The 23,041-nt window shown below is 43.5% G+C and overlaps 1 protein-coding gene across 1 annotated transcript in view; it reads right to left on the bottom strand.

Annotated features, from left to right (window-relative positions):
* LOC150088498 (cytochrome P450 2C21-like) overlaps positions 1 to 21,255 on the bottom strand; it is an 88,981-nt gene extending 67,726 nt beyond the window's left edge. The window contains exons 1-2 of the mRNA XM_090370193.1: positions 19,935 to 21,255; positions 8,040 to 8,226 (exon numbers count right to left, since the gene is read on the bottom strand). Coding sequence (XP_090226319.1) covers positions 8,040 to 8,226; positions 19,935 to 21,255 — 1,508 coding nt within the window. The remainder of the gene's footprint in view (positions 1 to 8,039; positions 8,227 to 19,934) is intronic.
* Between the last annotated feature and the right edge of the window lie 1,786 nt (positions 21,256 to 23,041).

The following is a 23,041-nucleotide window of genomic DNA, read 5'->3' as shown; positions in this document are numbered from 1 at the left end:
CTTCCCGGTCTTTTGGTAGATAGTGGATTTTGGTGAAGAGAATACATCTTAAGTCCACCTAGAGCTCACAGTCATACATTAAGTGGCTCCAGCTTTCCGAGGAACCACAGTGGCATAGGGGGTCATCAATAATGCCTTGTGCTTGTAATTTCCCTTCGATGGGCCCGTGTCCAGTTAAAAAGAACTTGGCATGGAGGTCGGGGACAACCATTTCCGCATTTCTGGATAAATCCTAGTAGTGTTGGGAATGAACTTTCTCGTAATCTCTCCTTTAGAGGAGTTGGTCCACCTGGATTGCCAGGTTTGTTGTTGGTAGTGGGCTAGGCGTTATACTCTGCTTTAGGTGTGTTAGCTGGGTCTCTTGTGTAATCCATTATTGATACTGCTTTGCCCTTAGATAGGTGATATAGCAACCCGCATCTGACGACCTCAAGGTCCAGGGGTAGCATACCGGCCAGCACCTGAATGGCGTGGGTGCTGACCCCGTGCACACCATCCTGGTGATGGTCAGTAGCATTTGCTCGTTGTATTGTTTCAAGCTTTCTGTAATTGACTGCTCTTATGGCCTACAACCACTCCACGAGTGGTTGTATGGCCTACTTTGCTCTACAACCACTCCACGAGTGGTTGTAGAGCAAAGATCAAATGCCGCTCTCTTGCAGCTGCAGGAGTGGGCACAAATGCACATGCTCAAAATATCGCCTGAAAAAACCAAACAAATACTTCTAAAAGGTAATTTGGACATAAGAAGATGTCCACAAATCAAAATTAACACAATCACTATAAAAATGGTAACAGAACTAAAATATCTTGGAGTGGTCTTTGATTTAAAATTAACTTTTTACCCCCATTTGATCTACTTGGCGAAGAAAGTGCGAAATTATGCAGGTATGATTGCCAGGATCAGTCGAACAGACTGGGGACTCAAAAGAAAGACCCTGGCAATCATATACCGTGCAATGTTCCTGCCTGTTATCACCTATGGAGCCGGTGCGTGGTTCATCCGCTCGGCCATAGTAAGAGATAGGAATAAATTAGAATCGATACAAAGGACAATACTACTCACTATTACCAGAGCATGTCGCACAGTAAGCATACCTGCACTACAGTTGCTGGCCGGAACTCTCCCACTTTACCTGGAAGTAGCCAAAAGAGGCCTATATTATAGATTTAAAAAGGGCATACCCACAGAATTTCTGGGGATAGCCCTTGATACAACCAATACCTTCAATGATGAAAGAAAAAGAATAGCCACAAAGCTCCACGAGCTATGGCAAACAAAGTGGGAGCAGGAAACCAGAGGTCTGGTCACCAAACGGTTTCTGCCACTGGTGTCAATGGTTAGCCCAAAGCCACCTAAGTGGTATGCCCCTGGACTTTTTACAACATTTATATTGACAGGGCACGGCTCCCTAAAGGCGAAACTAACCTCCTTAGGCCTGACCGATGACCCAAACTGCACCTGTGGCGAAAGTGAAGACTGGGCACACATTCTCTATGAATGTATAATATATGACATCCCCAGAACAGTGTTAATAGCACAGATTGGTCCCCTTCCCAGGGGAGAAGAACATCTCTTCATCATAGAAGAGCAAAATTATAAAGCTTTTACATCTTTCACACAGAAAGTTTTCGAAATGCGCAGAGCAATGCAAAGAATGGCAATTCAGCCCCCCCAGCAATTAAATAATAATCAATAGTAAAATTGCCCAAGTTTCTCACCACGCCCAGATGATGACTTAAAAACTGTTAGGATAGCATTATTCTGCACCCTGACATAACAAAACTCCCCATGACTACCATGCCAGGTGTAGGAACCTGGGGCCCCAAACCAATGTAGGGGAGGGGGATGGGAATGCATGCAGAGAAAGTGAATGGGAATGAGCAGAAGAGCAAATGTAATTGGCCGAAAGAATGCAAAGTTAAAAATAACTTACATTACTTTATATATACTGTACCAACAAACATTTACAAACCACATAAACACTATCACTGCATTCTCCCCTGGCCTGCAAAAAAAAAAAAAAAAAAACCTTGCAGCTAGGCCTGCACCACAACTGAAGAATAACAGTAAGTTGCGGTGCCCAGAGAGTGCAGTGCAGAAAGAAAGAGTCGAATAAATGAGATGAGAGCTAGAAGAATGAATAAAAGTGTAAGCGTGAGAGAAAAGAACACAAACCACAAATGCTAAGTTAAGTACACACTAACCCTAGTTTTAATTAGTATTTAAATTTACGCTACCCATCATTGCATCCCCTCCTGGTGTATGAGAAAAAGATGAATGAGTTGAGTGAAATAAAAAAAAAATAATAATAATAAAAAAAAATAAAATAAAAATATATATATAAAAAAAAAGAAAATTATAAAATAAGAAAAAAGTATTAAAATAAAAAAAATTATAAAATAAGAAAAAAGTATTAAAATAAAAAAAAATTATAAAATAAGAAAAAAGTATAAAAAAAAAGAATGCAAGTAGAGTGAGAATGCACATTACGAATGAAGTAAATGTGTGTGTCTCCCCCCCCTCACCTGATAGGTTCCCCACTGCCAGCTAACATATCCCACCCCCAGAGCGGGATGGGCAGCTGGACCTTTATACCGGATTCGACACTCCTTGGACATGACACCGACGAAGACATTCTGCGGCTTTGCTGCCAACACGCCATTGGCGATCCGAACTGGGTACTCTAACCTGGTTCCCTTTAAAACCCCATCCCCAGGCAGGGAATGGAGGAGACGGATCTCTGTCTCCTCTCCTCCCTGCCTACCCCCCATATTTCGCCTGGTGGGGCTCGTCTCCACTGACCTCTTTGGGGATGCCTACTCTATCCGTCCCTATTCTTCTATCTGTTTCCTCCCCAGTCTTCAATCTCCCCCCCTCTCTCTCATTAAATCGACCGAGTACACCCCTTAACAATGCCGCCAAATTATAACCAACGTCTAAATTCTACCGGTTTTGTGCAAATCTCTAAGATATCTAACACTATCAGCTTTTATCTAGCGTTACATGTCTAAATTTAATAACATCAAAATTTTGCCCGACCTATTTGGCCTTTAACATATCTCTTTAGTGTTCAACCCTAACCAGCGATTTCCTAACAGCAATCCCATTAAGCATTAATGTCAAATGCATAAACTTTTTTTTTTTTTTTTTAATAGGCCCTAGCCACTGAAATCCCAGGAAACTAGGTGGCAGGACCTGCCAGAGCAAATTGTTGTGATACTGGATACACCCGGCTAGCCTCCACGTGGCAGGGTATGGGCAACGTCGGGCCTCACTAGGGGCCTGGCGGCCAATAAGCCGGATAAACAATGGGCACAACATATCACACTGCACAGACACGACACACACACTTTCAAGTCTCTGGCTTGACAGTGTACTGTCCTCGATACAGCGAAACACACGCGGAGATGGGAGAAATCCCAGGTGCCGTCTGACACTAACATACCTTATACCTTATACCTTATGCTGTTATGGCCTTCGTGTACCAGATTCCTGCTGCGTATGTGATAGCGTACAGAAGACAGGGCAGTCACACATAATGGCCAGATATTATCAGATTTTATAGCCACCACACCCTTTCAAGTGATAAATCAACCTTATAACTTATCAACTTTTAGCAGTACCATGTGGGAGAGTGACAATGATGTCACTCTTGCCACCAATTCAATAGCCTATAAAATTACAGACCGGTGTCCAGCCAGCCTGGACCACATCAGATCATAGAGCCATCACCTTCAAACTAAACAGTCAATTACAAATAACCCAACACTTCTTGTTGGATACCAAAAGGTATAACCTCAAAAAGGCAAACTGGCAGATTTTCGCAGAACATACAGCAGCTGAGCTGCAAAAACAGGAAAATGAGTGGTCTAGATCAGACAACTGTAGCCCAGACGAGCAAGCACTGACTATGACAAACATTTTAACAAAAACAGCAAACCTGTCTATCTCAAGGAAAAAGCCGAGGAAGCAGGCAGTCCCCTGGTGGTGCCCTGAACTGACTATACTCATGAGAAGGGTGCACCAGGCTAGGAGAAATTTTCAAAGAGCCAGAACATCTTGGCCACAAAATGAGGTGGATGTATTGAGAGATTCTTATAGAACTCTCAGGAATCAGTATACAGCCCTCATAAGAGACAAGAAAAAGGAACGCTGGAGGCACTTGGTGGGAACTATTGGAAACAATAACCTTTGGGGAGTTGTTTACAGAATAGTGACCAACAAGCTGCCAAGAGGAGATATCTTGGAAACTACTGTCAAACCAGATGGAACCCCAAACCTGTGTTGGGCGGATTCTGTAAATAACATCCTAGACTGTATTATTCAGACTGAAATTGGAGAACATTCCCCCACCCAACTAGACATTATAAAAGAAAACACTGAATATGACAATGCCAATATTGAACCTCTGTTTACTATACAAGACTTAGAAATAGCACTATCTAAAACCAAAAGCAATAAATGCCTAGGTTTTGACCTCTTAGAGGTTGAGATTATCAAAAAATTAGCGGAAATAGCACCAGACAAATTAATAGCACTATATAATAACTGTATGACAGAAGGTATATTCCCAAAAATATAGAAAAAAGCTGTGTTAAGATTAATTCTGTATAGGGCTCTTGGATGAACAGGACGTCTGTATTGTCTTCGTCAGCCTTTATTCTTATTTGGTCCACGACACCACACGCTCGCTGAGTATTTAGCTGCATAAATTTCATGAGTATAAATTTATATGTCTTATATGGGGCCATAGTTGATTCTTTGTTGTTGTGTGCTTCTTGCGTTCAGATAAACCGGGCACTTGTTATCCCTTATCGAATACTTGTAATCTATTTTTGCTAGTTTACAGTTGGCGCAAACCGGTTCTTCAGTTTTGTTAGGGCAGGTGTTAAAGTTGTGCCCTTTCCACGTGTACAGTGCCCGCACGTGGAATCGACCTGTGTACACCTGTGTGTAGTATGGCCGAACCTACAACAGCGAAAGCCCTTTGGGATGACTATGTGTTCTTTGAACCTATGGTTGGTCCACTCGAGGTACACCCTGTCCTGCTGCTTAATTACTTGCCAAGATTGTGCCGAGAGTACAATGACCCAGTTTAGATTCTGGAAGGATTTTCCTTTGGTCTGGTACTTTGGTTGTACCGCATCTTCGATGCTGGTAAATTCACTTTCACCTTGAAGGTTTCTACAATAGATTTCTTCAGCCATTTATTCCGGTTTGAGGTTTTTATTGATGCCGAAAACAATAATTTCTGGACCTTTCTTTTTGGGTGTCTCAGCTGTGAGTCCCATGGTGGAAATTTTTGGGCTGTCCAGTATTGTCTGGGCTTCGGGTCGCGTTGCAGTCTCTTTTGTCGATGTTATGGTTAAATATTAGTTTGATGTCAAATACGACCACTAAATCACAGCAAGTGAATACAGCTGAATTGATGCTTCGCCAATCATCGGTGAGAATGTATACTGGCTTGTTCTTCAAGGAGCAGAGCATGCATTCTGACTTTTCTGGGTGTCTGCGCGGGTAGCACAGTAGTATCGTCACCGTCCTTCCCACACCGGGTAGAAAAGGCCCGGGTTCGAATCCCGTCGATGACACGAGGAATTTTAATAGGCTTTTTTCACTCCGTGGCTGAGTTAGTCTGTCTCAGGCGTAGATAGCAAGGTTTTCCCCCAGAAACTGAGGTTTTTCGTCCAGCAAAACAGACAAATCAACCACAGAACACAGGTAATTGACAAACATAAGACACACAGCACGGCAGATGAATTCGGGTGACCTAAAAATAATAGCTTGTTTCTTTTTTTGTTTTGATTTTTCTGGATTGATGCTGAGGCCAAACTGTTCTAGGTAAGTGGCAAGTAAAAGAAGCAGACCGTTGATATTGTCTGCAATATCAAGATCTTCTTTAGTTTTGAGGGGTGTAAGAATTTTCAGATTATTAGAAAATGTTAGCATATCTGATCTTTAGGTTATAAATCGAGATATCACAGCAGTAAAGAGGAGACCAGAGCGGATGACTCCCCCTTTGGAACGCATGTGAATATTCTTTTGGCAAATATTTTCTCATCAGAATAAAATGCTATTGAACTATCAAGGAGTGGAATTAATGGGAGTGCAAGGCGTCTCTACGTATGTACACGTTGTCCTCGAACTGTCGAAGGAGAGAAGGTTCTCGAATTGTATCAAAAGCTGCTTCGATGTCAATATAAGTGATGGCGAGGTCTTCCGCTCAGATGCAGAAACGTTGCTGTGGGTGATGGGTAATTAATTTGGGGCGGAGCATATGGAAGAATCTGCTTTGTGAAAGCAGCAGACGAATTCTCTCGAGTGGTTTCAGGAACATGATAATGAATTTTCCGTTCTCCCATGGCCGCTTAACACGCCCAACCCAATTGAGTATGTTTTGGACCGGTCCGAAAAGGACATTTGTGGTTACCACCATCCACCTGATAATCTGCCGGCATTACTGAACATATTGCAAAACGCATGGATAGCACTACCAGAGAACACCCTGTAATATCTTCTGGACTCCATACCAAGATTTGTGCGGGCTATATTACAGGAAAAATATGCCCCTGCGAGATAATAGGTAAGTGTTGCTAATACAATGTCAGCTCAGTGCATATGGTGAAAAATGGTCTAAATCGCTGATGGGCCGAAAACCTTACAACATCAATCAATCCGTTTGTCGTATTTTATCAATTGTAGTTAGGCCAAGAAATTGGATAGCCGACGACATTTAACAAATTAAATCAAATATATACAATTATAACTGCCATCTCTAGACTAATCAGAACTAGAGTTGGGGTAGGTAGAAGACAACAAATAAGGTATAGACAGGACAGCAATAGCACCTTGCTTTTCCTGGAATATTCTCAAGACAGAAAATATGAGACACTCAAGACCAAGTTAAAGAGAGGACAGTAACAGCTAAACTCAAACTAATCGAAAGGATAACTGCTGGATCCATAATATTGATCCAGCAGACGGAGCTTTCTAGCGAAGACGGAGCATCCCCGAAATGTTTAATATATAGCGCATTTTAATAAATAGATTCAGGATTTACGGAAGACTAAGTTCTAATCATTGCAGGATTTACAGACAAAGTGATATTTCAAACACAAGTAAGATTACTGAATATAAAAAAAAATACTTTTATAAATCCACGCCAAAACCAGACTAACTTAGCCTGTGATTGAAAAAAGTCCACAACAGTTACTGGCGTTATTGACAGGATTCGAAATCACCCTTTCCAACCGAGTGTGTGGAGGATAGTGATTATTACCACTATGCGCTACCAGCGGAGAAAAAATGACTGGGCAACGTGCATGTAAACAGAAGCTACGAGGAGACAGAAGGAAATGTATGGAAAACAGAAAGAGAGAGGGATCAACATATAGCATACCGCGAATGTAACACAATCATGGCAATGCGACAGAACTAGAATCCTAGTACAGGAATACCCACACCAACTCAAGAAGAATGCGCAAACCTTAGTCTCGATATAAAGCTTCCATATAATTTTTGTTTATTTCTTAATGCATGGCAAATATTCAAACGAGGCCTAATTAAAATAAAATTCAGTTAAATCCTCTAAAATCTGCACAGTCACCGAACATGAATCGCATTAAGAAGCTGTAGGATCATTCGGAGCGATGTACCGGCGATGGCCACATTGAATGAAATCAACAGTGCACGGGGGAACAGTGACAATCCTAGGTGGCTCGAGCCCGTGAACACCAAATACGGAGGATGCGGAAAGGTCAGGGAATGTCCACCGCATATCCCCGGAGCAATATGGCCTTAGTTGCTAATGCTCATAAAATCCAAATAACTAACTAAGAAACCTAGGTGGCATTGGCAGTAGCAATTCATGCCAAGCAGGATTGTTACTGTCAACGGCAAGTTGTTAACTACGTTTAGAATATTTCAAATTAGATAACAGTGAGCGAGTTAACGCAATATTCTAATATTCCAAATGGCTTATAATTTACTCAACTAATAAATTTAATATTATTTCGATTAGTACTTATAGACTTACCTGAATACCTTGCCATACTTCTCAGCCAGTTTCATGAGATCAAAGTGCACGTTTCTTCCAAGAAATGGTCTATATCCTAAAATAGGTAAACCAATTGGACCAGGAGGGAGTCTGAAATTCGCATATTTGCTTAAAGAATATAAAAAATAAATTATCAACAAAATTAAGAAAATAATCCTAAAATTTTCTAATAAAGTAAAATCGCCCAATTTCATTATTTTACAGAGAAAACATGAGCAGATTACGACAGGCTGGTTCAAACATATATCATTACCAGAACTGAAAACATGACAGACAGTCATTTTATTTCTCGCATTGCGTAAATGGTTGCGATCATTATTTTTGACTATCAAAATCCAATTGGTGATACAAAATTGTGTGAAGTTTCCTTATTTGCAGGCAAGATTTCCTTTTAAACATGTTATCCAAACAATACAACTGCATTATACCTTTTCTTTATTTAAATAGACCAATGAGAGTGATAATAAAAGAGACGTGCAGAGCACAAAGACGTAATAAAAAGGAGGAAAAAAATGAAATCAAAATAAAGCAATTACAGCATAAAAGTGCCCAACTAAACATTTTATACTGTAAATTCAGTTCCTGATAATAGATTGAAATTTGGTTTTGCACATTAGGCCAAAATAAACGACGCATAAATTCCAACTGATCTTGCCAATACTACAAAAAAAAAAATATCTTCTCACATATAATATAATATTGTCTTAAATGCGTACAGCAAAAAACTGTAATGTTTCACGAAATCATTGGGCACATAAATTAGCTCCTGTTCCTGTCTTTTACGTTTCGATGTTATACTAATACCCATATGTCTGATATCATAAACAGAATTTTGTCAATAATATCATAATAAATATATTCAGAACCACAAGTGTAGATGATTTCATTTATTAGTAGTAGGGTTTTAGGAGCAACAGCCACTAAGGTCATATTGCTCCGTGTACCCCGTCCATTTCAGATTAGTGGCTCGTAAACAGCAATATACCAGGGAATATTGATTGGGAATGATTATTCTGCGCCTCGCTGGTGCGGTTTGCTTATCTAAATTCACTGGATTTCTTTTTATGGAGACAAAGGTATAAGAAAAGCCAGTAGAAGGCAAAAAAAAAAGACCTTGTGCACTGCCTTCAAGACTGATGTCATTAAATGGCGTGCCCATTTAAAAATATCAGGCGTGTTCTGAATTTCCACACCATAATCATAATGTGACAACAGTCAACAAGGGATTATTAAACGAGCGAACACATTTGTACACTAAAATTAATCGTAGAGCCAAATGGACAGAGCATTTCTTCACTGAGCCTTTAAACTCATTAAGCACCAAATAAGAGTTTACCAAAGAGATTTATTAAAATTTTAAAATCTGAACTAGAGAGTGTTCATAAATGTTCAGTAAAAGATAAGAACTTGAAAAGAAATTGCAGATGAATTTTACACAAAGAGCGGTTGCACTACCATTAAATATTGACTACCAAGAAAGTAATTTAAACACAGATAAACAAAAATGGAATATTTTTCTATTGATAATGAGAATTAGAGACGTTACGATTCCCACTACGATGAAATTTTAATTCAAGCTCGGGATAGAGATGATAGAGAACTCCGTTAAACGGCCAGAGATGTATGTAATGTTACGTTGGTGCAGTGTAGGTGTTGCTTATGGCCACTTTTCCACCAGAAAGGCAATCACTTCTTCTTCTTCTTTGGTCCTTAGCTGGCAGCTGGGGGAGGCGGTTGGCCACGCAACCAGTATGCTGCTGTAGGTGCCGCAGGGTTTCGGACTTGCTCTGTGATGTTCTTCCATACCTTACGATCCATGGCTTCAGTCCTGGCCTGGTTAAGGTCGAGACGTCGGCTCTTCAAGTCATCTTCCACTTGCTTGGCCCACGTTTTCCTAGGCGCGGTCCGTTGGATGCTCCATTGGGTGGGTCGTTGTCTCCAAAGGAGTGTGGATGGTATTCTGTTCGTGCCCATTCTACATACGTGGCCAAACCATCTGAGCCTTCGCTTCTGGATTTGGTCGGCAATGGTTGGTTGCTGTTGGCATCTGGCGCGGATGGTATCATTAGTGATGCGGTCGCGAAGAGAGATGCCCAAGATCTGCCGCAGGCATCGCATTTGGAATACCTCAAGTTTGTTCAAATCTAACTTGAGACAAATCCATGTTTCCGATCCGTAAAGAAGAACGGGCAGGATCAAAGTCCGGAAGAGTCGGATTTTAGTCTTTGTGGAAATGTTGGTCCTCTTCCACAGACACCATTTGAGCGAGGCGAACGCAGTGGCCGCCTGTCCAATTCTGCTGTGGATTTCCATGGTGGATGCAACTTTCTTCTCCTGGACCAGCGACCCAAGGTATTTAAAGTCCTGCACTTGCTCGATCTGGACGCCTTCGAGATAGATGGTGGCTTGCGACCCATCTGTTGTCAGGGCCTTTGTCTTACCAGCATTGATCTTCAAACCGTATGGCCGGGCAATGCGGGCAATGTCGTAGAGGATGTCCGTGGCTTCAGCGTCGTTACCGGCAAGGATAGCACTATCATCAGCAAACATCAGGTCAGTCACATAGTGATCCTTGTCATATTGTATGCCCTGTCTGTTTCTGAATGCTTGCCTCATAATGGCGTCGACCACGATGTTGAAAAGCAATGGGGAGGCTACATCCCCTTGACGGACTCCAGTTTGGATGGTAAATTCCTCAGATAAATCATTCTGGATGCGCACCTGGCTGGTTAAACCGTTGTATGCAGTTTGGAGGAGTGTGATGACTTTTCGAGGTACATGTTCAACCTCTAGTAGTTTCCATAAGGCAGGCCGGTGGACACAGTCGAAAGCAGACTTAAAGTCAATGAAAACAATGACGGTTCGCTGTCCACACCGGATCCTCTCCTCCATCAGCTGACGAATGGCAAAGATTTGATCACAGCATCCTCGCCCGGGTCTAAATCCTGCCTGTTCTTCTCGACTGGTTTGCTCGCGATGTTTTTGCAGTCTTGACTGGATGATCTTCATAAAGACCTTTCCGATGATGGAAAGGAGGCTGATGCCACGGTAGTTCTTGCAGTCCCGGTTATCACCTTTCTTGTGGATCGGTACGATAATAGCTTTCCTCCATGTTAACGGAATTTGTTCAGTGCACCAGATGATTTTGAGGAGTGAGTGTAGTCGGCGAAGCAGTACATCTCCCCCGGCTTTGATTGCTTCTGTGGTGACTTGGTCCACTCCTGGTGCCCTGCCATTCTTCAGGGATTGTATGGCTGCTTTCACTTCTTCTACTGTAGGCTCAACATCGACCATGGAGACCTCAGGGGGGTCGATCGAGAGTGCTGTTGCTGGCGGTCCCTGAGGTGGGTCGTGATTATACAAAGCTTTGAAGAATTCACTCCACCGTTGCAGGCGTTCGGATGGTGATCGCACGAAGGTCCCATCAGCATTCTTGATGTTGTCACTAGTCAATTACGACAAGAGTTATATTAAGTCAATCTAACAACTTTGAAGCTTTATGTGTAACACTGGTGAACCGGCAAGTGAGGATGCAACTCTGTTTGGTCTACCTCCCTCCTGGCCACACTGAAGAAACAAGGATTGAACTTCAGACCTGGCTAGTTGCTAGCCTAGCCCCTGCTCAACGAACAGGTGTGGGAGGAGACTTCAATATACCTGTCCCAAGATATGTTATAGCTCTGCAAGACTTAACATTAACCTTGAACTCTTTGGACCTCAGAAGACATATCACGCCGCCAACGAGAGCAGGTCAAGCTTTAGACCTTGTTTCCCACAACTTTCCTAACTCTAACAACCTGCCAAACTCTTTCGCATTTTCTTCCGATCACTCACCTATTACCTGTGCCTTCTCTTTATCAACGGTATCAGGAACTCAAGTTAGAAATTATAATTCAGATACCCACTCTCAACTAATATTTTCTACAAAATTCTTGAAACCTGAAATAGTCATCAACCATCTTTCCACCATTAATTGGAATAATTTATTTTCATTATCCACTGAAGAGACAATCCTTAGCTGAGCAGTTGAGACATATGGCCATGATTGGTGCATCTAAACAAGTCAGAATTAGCGAGAGAACCCAGCGATGGTTTCATCCGGACATGAAACCGCCTTTAGACGTAAGCAGAGGGCATATAGAAAATGGATAAGATCCAGAAACAGTACAGACCACGAAACTTTTAAAAGGGAGAGAGTTAACTTCCTGCGCCTCAAGAGAGGAGCACATCAACAGTAAATCTTATCCCAAATTAAGAAGTCCCGTAGAATTTCCTCGAAATACAACAATCACTTTAACATTATTTTTGTTTATATTAAATCTGCTTATGATACTGTGTCAATCCCTACCCTTTTATACATCCTAAAAGAATATTTCAAGGCATCAAATCAAATAGTCAGCATTCTGGAGTCTTTACTACGCCGGAGAGAGCTAATTATAGAAAATGGATCTCACCAAAAAACTATTTATGCAACGAGGGGGGTGCTTCAGGGTGGGGTGATGTCGACCACCCTCTTTGCAATTCTTCTTGAACCATTCCTTGCTGCACATCCAAATTTCTGCTCCTTCGCCGATGATTTAAATTTTTTTATTATTTCAAAAGATCCCAAACAGATTCAAGAAATTAATAATCAAACCTCCAATCAAATTCAACAATTAATAGATCATTTACAGCTAGCTGGACTCCAACTAAACAATGCGAAGTCAGCCCACATGACAATTACGAAGAGGAAGTTCAGAAATGACATCCGAGTTGTAGTTAATGGCGAGACGATTCCAAAAGTATCATCGCATACTGACCTAGGGTTAACGTGGGATGAAGATTTAAATTTCAAAGATCATTTCCTGAAGACAAAGAAGAAGACCTATGCTATCCGCCAGGAGCTCGTAGGCTGCCACAACATCAATCTGTTTTGGCTATACATTGATCGGTGTCTCACTCCTATACCTCTATATGCATCTGAAATCTGGTCCTCAGCACCTGCCTCTCTGCGTAACAGATTCTTAGCGATGGGATACTGGATTCTGCGGTGGCTGAACCGTTTAGGATGGAACCCGTTCGCTATCTCCAAATCTATTCTTCTAGTCAATCTAGGCATAACTCCCTGGAAGCTCACTGTTCTCAAAAAAAATCTGTCCACACTCTCTAAGCTGCTAACCCGTCAGATTGATGCCCCATCGATTGAGGATATTACCTCACTTCCCAAAGCAAGCAACAGAAACCACCAGAGCGGGCAACGTCCCCTTAGGATGAAGCTCACTATCCTGGACTCCCTGAAAGGAATGTTCCCGTGTAACACGATTCAACATTTCAACACCTTCTCCATAGATTCAAATAAGTTTGGAGAAAATAGAAGATACAGAAGCGAAATTATCGATGAAATCTTGACCAAATCACCAAAATTACTATAAAATGCGAGCTTTATTTATATGAGAAATGTAAATAATTTAATGCAAAAATATAAAGCAAAGCAAATTGTAATGAGAGAAAAAATATGTAGGACAACCTGTATTCGTAATTGCAATATTAATTTAATATCAATTTTATTTTAAAGTTACTGCTATTAAGTGAATGTAACTTTCTAAACAATTTCATTATTTTAAATATCAAAAATTTGTATAAAATTGTACGCTGTATTTAAAAAAATATATATTTGTACACCCTCCTAGCCCATTGGCTGTTCAGGGGGTCAACCTAAGGTTAATAAACAGATGATAATAATAATAATAATAATAATAATAATAATAATAATAATAATAACACTAGGAAAGCCTCGGCTACTTCACAAGGAGGAGGATCATAACTAAGCATGAACCGTGGCAGACCTCAAATCTCTCGTGCTGAATGCCCAAAGCGAGTTTGGATCACTAAAAAGTGGGATACAAGTCACGCACCCACTGCTGGAGTTCGAAACAGTGGATGCTATCAGTCTCATACCCCAGAAGCTCAAATCTGAACACTTGCAAAATCCTGGCTCTAACACAAGGCTAAAGGAGAGCGAGTAGGAAGAGGGAAAAGAGCATAGTTCGGTGAAGAAGTCAATCCATATCCAGGTGAACATAGTGGCATAGTGTTTGGGTAAGGTGCCACCTGTTGTTTCCCACATCTGCGCCATCAGTACTCTTGTGATGTATACAGAACTCTGTAAAAGCCAGAAAACGTGTATTGTGTTGTATGTGAAGAGTTGTGTTGGGGTCTGTCGTAATGTTCTGGCTTCTTAGCCGCAGGGCTCCATGTGGGACTCCACGTTGCCCGCCACCACCACTGGGAGGTGAGCCAGACTTCCACAGTACTCTGGCTGCTCTCCGTCAGGGGCAGCCTGAGCTTCCTGACGGAGAACAAAAAAAAAAAATAAATAGAATAATAATAATAATAAAAAAGTAAAAAATAAATAAATAAAATAAAATAGAAATTATAATAAATAAAAACAAAGGTCAGATTGAGTGGGGCAGATAGTACGAGAAGTGGAATCAAAGTGGGAACAAGGAGGAGAAATGGTAAGTGATGGGAAGGAAGGTATCTTCCAGCTGAGCAAAGAGGTAAGGAGGAGAAGTGGGGAACACCCCTGGCATTGGGAGCCCACCCATTGCCAGGGAAGAAGACAGTTTGCAGAACAAAGGAGGACTACAAAGGAGAGCGTCATGTTGTCATACCACTTCTGGCAAGCCAGATTTCAGCTGCACCCGACCAAACCAGAGGTATTCAGGTGTAAAAAAAAAAAAAAAAAAAAAAAAATGTGTGAAGAGTTCGAGTCATCATTTGGGGTTTCCTGGAATTGTTAATGTGGGCCTCAAGTGGGTAGAACGCCTTCTCTGAAATACATCTTGAGCTAATTCAATGAGAGCTATATAAAATTTTCTTCCGTGAGAAAAAGGTGCTCAGAATTTCGACGATTTTCTTGTATCTTCGTGAATAGTCTAATCCGGTAGTCGTCACACTGTGAACAGAGGTACATGATATGTTCCCAATTTTCTTCATGGCCACAGGCACACAATTAGTTTTCTTCGATTCCAAGTGCGATTAATTTATGTATAAATGGGCCATGCCCTGTAAGCAGGAAAGTGACTTGGAGACCTGGAGCAAACCAGGGAGGCGGCTTTGGTTATGTCAGTGATACAGTTGGGATATATTTTTTGGTAACAGTACCTTTTGTTGTCGAATCTCAGTGATCATTCTATATTTCACGCAGTTTTTCTGCTATCCTTTTCTTTTCGTGTTTTGCGTCATTGGTCATATCAAGCTGAATGCCAGAGACTGTGCAAGGGATCCCTTTTCTGAGTTTATGATGCAGTCCGATCTTGATCACTTCAAGCTGGAGGGGCAAACAGCCAGCCAGGACCTGGAGAGCAGGGGTGCTTATAGTGAAACAAGCTCTTTTGATGGCTAAAAGCATAGAGCGTTGGATAGAATCCAGTTTTCTGCGATTTCTTTCAAGGCTAACTCAGTGACACCACACAGCTGCACCGTAACAAACTATGGGAAGGAAGATAACTCTGTAGATGAGAGAGAGGGCCCTCCGTTTAAGCCCCCAGTCTGCCCGGCTGATGCGTGTGATCATGGCTGTGTACTTCCTTATCTTAAAGGCTAGGTACTGCAAGTGGGGAAAAAATGTCAGCTTTGCGTCTATCAAGATTCCAAGGTATTTAATCTCAGAGTAGAGCCTGATTGGTGTGTTAGCGATCTTCATTGTTGGAGGTCTTGAAATCTGCAAGGTTCCCTTCGACAGGATTGACTTGGTCTTTTCTCTGGAAATGGAGAGTCGATGTACGGCAGCCCAGTCTCGCAGTTTTCTGATTGCATGGTTGGATCTGGATTCCAGCTGTGCCATAGTCTCAGCATGAACTATCAGGATGAGGTCATCAGCAAATGCCATAGAGGAGGCTTGCTATCCAGGTGAACAAAGTGTAAAGTGAAGTGTAAAGTGTGTTTAGGGTCAAACGGCACCAGGGGTTTCCCCCATCTCCGCGTAGTTTACATTGTGGTGTGATACAGTTCACTGTAAAGGCCAGAGATTTAAAAGTATATGGATCTTGAGGTGTGTGATGTTGTGTACCGTTGTTCTTCTGGCCATTTAGCCGCCGGACCCCAGCTGAGGCCCGACGTTGCCCACACTTCGCCCCGTGGAGGCAGACCAGGTACACTAGTATTACAGTTATTTACTCTGGCAGGCCCTGCCACCTAGTTTCCTGAGATTTCAGTGGCAAGGACCTAAAAAAAAAAAAAAAAAAAAAAAACGTTTGCGTGGGTTGATCGCTAGATTGAAAGACCGAAATGTGAGCGAACTTAATTTGGAGCTATTAAGTTTTGACCTGTGGGATATACGCTGGTGAGCAGGTAGAGAGGGAGAGGACACTGAAGACTGGGGGGAGAAAGACAGAAGAAATGGGGTCGATAGAGGAGGCGACCCCATTAAAAGTCAGTGGGGCATGCCCATGCCCTACCAGGAGGAAATATGGGTTGGCGAGTAGGGGAGAAGGCAGGAGGGGAAAAAAAAAAAAAAAAAAAAAATCCTGTCTCCTCCCCTACCGCCGAGGGAGGGGGTAAGAAAGATGGGTCCAGCAAGAGCGCCGGCACCGATTGCCATTATGGCTGGCATATGCAGAAAGCTCTGCGGTCTCATTGGGCTGGTTGGAATTCAGCTGGATAGAAAGTCACTCGTGAGGCTGTGTCCTGTCCGAAGGTGGTCCACATATCATTTCATGGTTGTTGTTGTGGTGGTGGATGCGGGAAAGTCCGCCTTCTTGTGAAGAGGTCTTGCGCATATTGAGTGAAGGCACTATAAGTATCTTTTTCAGTTAGTATCAGATATTCCTGGTCTCTTAGCATTATTTGGGTGGTGGTTATAAATCGGCAGCGGAGATCCTCGTACAGTGGGCAGTCGTACATCAAGTGCCCCCATGTCTCGCGTAGTCCGCAGTGGCATAGGGGGGTGTCACTCAATCCGAATCCATGGAGTTTTTCTCTTATGGCGCCATGGCCGGTCAACAGGTAGGTGGCGCGTAGTCCAGGAGAAAGCCAAGGTGGATAGTTTGGGTACACCAGTTGTAGATCAGGAATAAATTTTTTAGTTATTTCACCTTTGGTTGATGTCTGCCAGCGGGTTTGCCAGCTCTGGTTGAGATGTGTGAGGAGACGTTTGCGTTCCAATTTGTGGTCAGTTTCAGGGTCCAAAGTGAAGTTCAGATGGTTAGCCTCACGTCCCTTGGAGAGTTGATATATTAGGCCGCGGAAGACTATTTCAAGGTCTAGTGGAAGAGTCCCTGTCAGGGCCTGGAGGGCATGTGTGCTTACAGTATTGCAGGCTCTTGTTATTATAAGTAGTATATACCGTTGTGTGGTGTCCAGTTTTCTTCTGTTGGCGGCCGTGGTAGCCTTCCGGTACCACACTCCAGCGGCATACGTTATGGCAGGCAGGAATACAGCTTTATAGAATAGCTTGAGGGTTTTCCTCCGCAGGCCCCAATCCTTGCGGGAGACCCTCATGAACAGAGCAGAGTATCTTCTGATCTTTTTCTGAATGTAGGTCAGATGAGGGGTGAATGAGAGGTTATTATCTAGGACAACCCCGAGGTGTTTTAGTTCCTTTGTCAGCTTAATTGTAGTTCCTTGGATGCGGATTTGTGGTGGTCTCCTGATGTCCAGGTTACCTTTTAACAGTATTGAGCTGGTCTTGGTTGAGGATATGCGGAGATTGTTTTCGTCGGTCCACTTCTGTAGGATGTCAATGGCGCGAGTAGCAGAAGTTTCTAGCCTGGCTCTGCTGTCCTCTCGCAGTACCAGGGTCAGGTCGTCCGCGTATGCCTGAGTTGCCACACGACCTAGGTCTAGATTTAGAAAACCGTCGAGAACCATGTTCCAGAAGAGCGGGCCCAAGATTGAGCCCTGTGGGCAGCCTCTGAAGATCTGTCTGGAAATAGAATGATATGGAGTTTCTACAACGACCATTCTGTTGTCAAAATATGTTTTGACGCATTGGTATAGGTTGGCCGGGATGTTGGCCTTCCGGAGCCTGCCGAGGACGCTTGGCCACCACAGGGTGTCAAAAGCCCCGGCAAAATCTATTGCGATTACAAGTAGATATTTATGGTTTGTTGTTTCAGCAGCTCTGGTAATGTTTTCCAAGGCATCCAGAGTGGAGCAGCCCCTCCTAAAGCCAAATTGATTCTGTGATTCTAGGCCTGCAGCCATGTAGCAAGTTTCGATTCTAACTTTGAGGAGGTGTTCAAAGAGTTTACTTAGTACAGAGAGAAGGGCTATTGGTCGGTATGACTCCGGAAGGTCCTGTTGCTTGTTTGGACTTTTCAGGATTAAGCGCAATTTGGCAGTCCTCCAAGCTTGTGGAAAGCATCCCTCATTAAGGCAGTGATTAAAGAGGGTGAGTATTACCTCTGGAATTGTCTCGATGGTCTTCTTGACGATTTCAGGCTCCAGTAAGTCGATACCCGGTGATTTCTTGTTGCGCAGTTTTCCTGCAGCAGTATGAAGTTCCGTGATGGTAAGTGGTTCTTCCTTATTGGTGGTAGTATAGGTATCATTGTCTTGACATAATTTTTGCTGTTCTGGTGTAGTGGGAGTAATATGTCCAGGAAACATGCTGTCCAGGATGTTGTTGACATTATCCTGCCAGGTCTTGGTATAAGTGCCTAGCGGCGTCTTTGTTGCAGGGATGACTTCTCCCCTGGGGAGTTTGTTTGTCGTTATTCTGTAGACAACCCCCCAGGGGTGCTCGTTTCCGGTTGTAGAAACAAGTTGCTCCCATGAGCGCTGTTTTCTGAGTCGGATTAGAGCCGTGTACTCATTTCTTGCGGTGCGATAGTGGTCGCGGAGTTGGTCTATTTCTGCTGCTGGCCAGGAAAGTCGTGCTCTCTGGAATAGTCTTCTCCTTGTGTTCACCTCGCGTCTGAGCTGTTGTAGTTCCGGCGACCACCAGGGGACGGCCCCTGGAGTTGGGTTTTTCCTTTTAATTGAGCAGTTTGCAGCGGCAGTGATGAGATCCACCACGGCGGTTTGGTGCTGGTCCGGGCTCAGCCCCTCTATTTGGAGGGTTTGTGCTGCTTCTCTTAAGGTAGTCTGGAAGAGAGACCAGTCTGCCTTCTGTATGGCATATCTATGTTGGATTTGTCGGGTTGGTTGTTGTCTGTCTATGGTGCGTTGAAGAGTGAAGGTTATGACCCTGTGGTCCGATGTGGTCCAGCTTTCCCTGACCATCCATCCCGAGAGGTGACCAGCCAGAGACCTTGAGGCGAGTGTAATGTCAATTGTGGCTTCCCACATTGTGCTGGAAAAGGTGGTGGGGTTATTTGGCTGATTGAGTATAGTGAAGGTACTGTTTGCCAGGAACTCCTCTAGGTGTTGTCCATTTGTGGCGCTGTGATGCCCTCGGGTTTGGCTGAACCACGCCGGGGATCGACAGTTCACATCCGCTCCCACGACGATCCTGGCATTCTGGAATTCTGTGAGTAAACTCTGCAGGTACCTGGTAGCTGGGAGGATATCTCCCCCTGGGCGGCAGTACAGTGAGACTGCATAGAGTTCGCCGAGCGGGGTTATAATATGGGCACATGCGGCCCAGGATGTACAGTAGCTGGAAATCTTGGTTACAGTGATACTAGGGTTCCTAACCAGGATGCAAGCCCAGGGGTTGTCTCTATTATCCTGAACTATTTTGTAGGATAGGGGATATCCTCTCACCCCCCGGCTGTGCACATATGGCTCTTGGATAAGTAGGATGTCGAGGTTCTGTTCATTCGCTTTCTTGGTGAGTTGTCCGGCCACGGCCTTAGATCGCTGTGCGTTTAGCTGCGCGAAGTTTACCCTGTCTAGGTTAAAAGGTCTAAGGCGTGCGTCCATAATCAATCCTCATTTGGTATGCACCCTTAGCTTTGATGTAGATGGGACACTGATTGTCCCTGAGTGAGTGGTCCGCTGGCATCTTCTGTGATTTACAGTTTACACAGGTGGGCGGATCATCTTTTTTAGGGCAGGTGCCAAATTCATGGCCTTTCTCTGCACAGTGGCCGCAAGTAGGCTCTGTCTGGGCACAGGTGTGCGTCGTGTGTCCAAATCGACAGCAACGGAAGCATTTGGGAACAGACACATGCTCTTTGAAGCGATGGCTGCCCCAATGTATGAAAACCCTGGTTGTTTGTGCAATCGTTTTCCATGCCTCTGGTGTAAGTTCAACTACCCAATTTGTGTGGTCTCCTGTCCTGGATTTTGTTTGGAATTTTGGGGTGATTAGTGTCGTTGGTTCCACGTTTGGATACTCATGCTGAAGGTTCCTGGAATATAGTTCCTTCTGCAGAGCTTCTGGTGTTAGATCCTTGCTGGTATTAAAAATGACTATACTGGGGCCCTTTTTCTTGGGGGACGCTGCCTCTAAGCCGAGTGTCTGGATCCTTGGGTTGTTGATTATTTCGTTTGCGTCTTCCTTCGTCTGGGTTTCAATGATGACACCTGTATTCCTTATTTTTCGGACAGATTTGATTTTTGTAGTCTTAAGATCCTGTGAGAGGTTCTTCATAATGGTTTGTTTCACCTCTTCACTAGTCTGGTGTTGTGCTGTTGAGGTCGGTTTTAATATTACTAGGTGTGGAGTCGGCAGGAGCGTTTTGCGTTTTGTAGTAGTTGCCACACGTGGCAGTTGTAGAGAGGTATCTGGAGCAGTGGTCCTCAGCGATTGTGCATATGTGGGTGCACGCTGTGGCATTTGTTTTGCCCCACATTCAGCGTAGGCTTGCAGTTTAGCCTTGGCCCTTTCGCTCTCGAGGTAGGCTTCGACAAGGAGTGCATCGAGTTTGTTCCACAATGTTATTATTTGAGCCCTTAGTGCAGTGGTGACTCTGTTTGTTTGCTCTTTAAAGAGGGATTCTAGAGCAGTTTTCAGGAACAGGGATTTTTCATACATTGTACCTTCAGGTAAGGTAGGATCCAGGAAGGTTTCCTGTGTCTTGTCGTCGCTAGTCTCCTTTGTCGTAATCGCTGTGAGATTTTCCTGCGTTTCCCTTATCTCCGTCTGGGAACGGGTTTCTATCTCAAATTTTGGTATAGAGCCTTTTTTGTTTTTCTTCTTACCCGTTTGGGGGGTCCCGGAGCGGGGATCTATCCCTTCGTTCTGTTGGTTTGTGATGATTATGCATTCGTCGCCCTGGGTTCCCCTAAGAGGGGCTCTGCTTTTGTCCGTATTCCTCTCCATATCACTATTTCCGGATGACCGAGACTCGTCGGTTTATCGGGATTTCCTTTCTACTATCAAGAAGCAGTGTGCGCGTTATGTAAATAAAATCAGCCACAAGTGCGAAGCACAAAAGAATTTGAGTTGTGGGCCTTTAAGTCATTGGGCTATCCCCTCAGTCACATGTGGGGAGGGAGATAGCCGGGTGTAAAAATAGACCTAGAACAACGGGACTACTTCCCTGTGGGGTTTCTGGGCGCGGCCAACACGATAGTGGTATTTAAAGACAGTAGAATCTACCCTAGAAATGTTCCGCCTTTACCATGATAAGTCTATGGCAGAGGGGGGGGGGTGCACACAAATGTCATTATTTTGGGTAAAACTAGCACACAGTTTAGTGGAAAATGTTGGGACACAAATGTTGTCCAAGGTTACAAGCACCGTTGCACCTCCCAAGTCAAGAGCAGGGTAGAAGCGTGGCGATCGCTATATCGGTCGCCTCTCTATATTCCAGATGTCAGCCACAAGGTGACCTTGCGGTCTGACACAAAGAATACAAATAGTGACGCTTCCAACCAGCCAAACTCCCAACAAAGCACAGAAAATTTTCTCACCTTGAGAGTCCACTGGAGTTGAAGAAACACTGTATACACTCTTGCTGTGAAAAACACTTTAAACTGAAATCTACGAGCGTGAAATAAACAACGTGTCTGGCAGCCATAATGACGATCGTGAAGGCAGCCCTATTGGCTCTGCGCATACGGGCTACGTGCAGGCACAACGCTGTCAAGTGTAAAATTAGTAAAACTCAGATAAGTTCTTTAAATCCACACAGAGTTTTACATAAAATTACCTGGTAGTTCAGTATCATTAGTTCTTCAAGTCCAGATCTTTGCCGAACAGTAATTCTATGTTTAATCGGCACTAAAATCACTTATTAATCAGAGCACAAAGAAACGTGACCGCACGGACGATGCGCCATCGAAATCCAGGTGAACAATCCCATCTGAGGGAAATTAAGGAAGACATATAAATATGTATAGTATCGTATGAAGGGGGGGGTTAGGAACGCTATTCAACTCCGCCGTGGAACACTGCAATGATATGGAACTATATAAAACGGACAGATTGTACGAATGTTATGGTTCTGCAGTATATATACTGTTGCTTTTTAGTTGTTATGGGCCACTTTGCCACCAGGAAAGCCTCCTTGTCCGTCCACTATGAGTAACTGGGCCGACTATCTCCTACCGAATTCCCCAAAAACTAGTTTAGGATCATAAAAAATTCCCTCATACACTGGTGAAGTGAATAACCAGTTAATACCAGCGTTCCGTACCCAGGAATCTCAAATCTAGGCACCAGCAAAAGCCCGTCTCTAGAAAAAGGTTATAGCTAGTAAAAAATAAAATCTTCTTCTTTATCGTCGCCTTCTTCCCACATTTATATGGGGTCAGCATTTCCGTCCTTAATTCTTTTCCTCCATTCCTCCCTATCTTGGGCTTCCCCTCTCCTCCATCCTCTCTCTTTTAAACCTCTGCCACCTTGTTCTTCCATCTCAGCTTAGGTCTCCCCCTCTTCCTCTTTCCTGTCACCTCCAACTTTTCACACCTCTTCCCCACATACTCCTCACTTCTTCGTCCACCTGTCCAAGCCACCTCAACCTAGATTCCTGCATTTTATTTTACTCAGAGGCTCCACCTTAACCGTACCTCTGATGTAGCTGTTTCTTATCTGTCCTTCCTAGTCACATCACACATCCATCTTAGCATCCTCATCTCCGCCACTTCCATCTTTTTCTCCTGGG

This window comes from Mastigoproctus giganteus, chromosome 3, assembly GCF_048544385.1.
Source record: "Mastigoproctus giganteus isolate SK-2022 chromosome 3, ASM4854438v1, whole genome shotgun sequence".
In the NCBI taxonomy this organism is placed as follows: domain Eukaryota; kingdom Metazoa; phylum Arthropoda; class Arachnida; order Uropygi; family Thelyphonidae; genus Mastigoproctus; species Mastigoproctus giganteus.
Note: the sequence above shows the minus strand (reverse complement) of the source record. Positions and strands in the feature narration are given on the sequence as shown.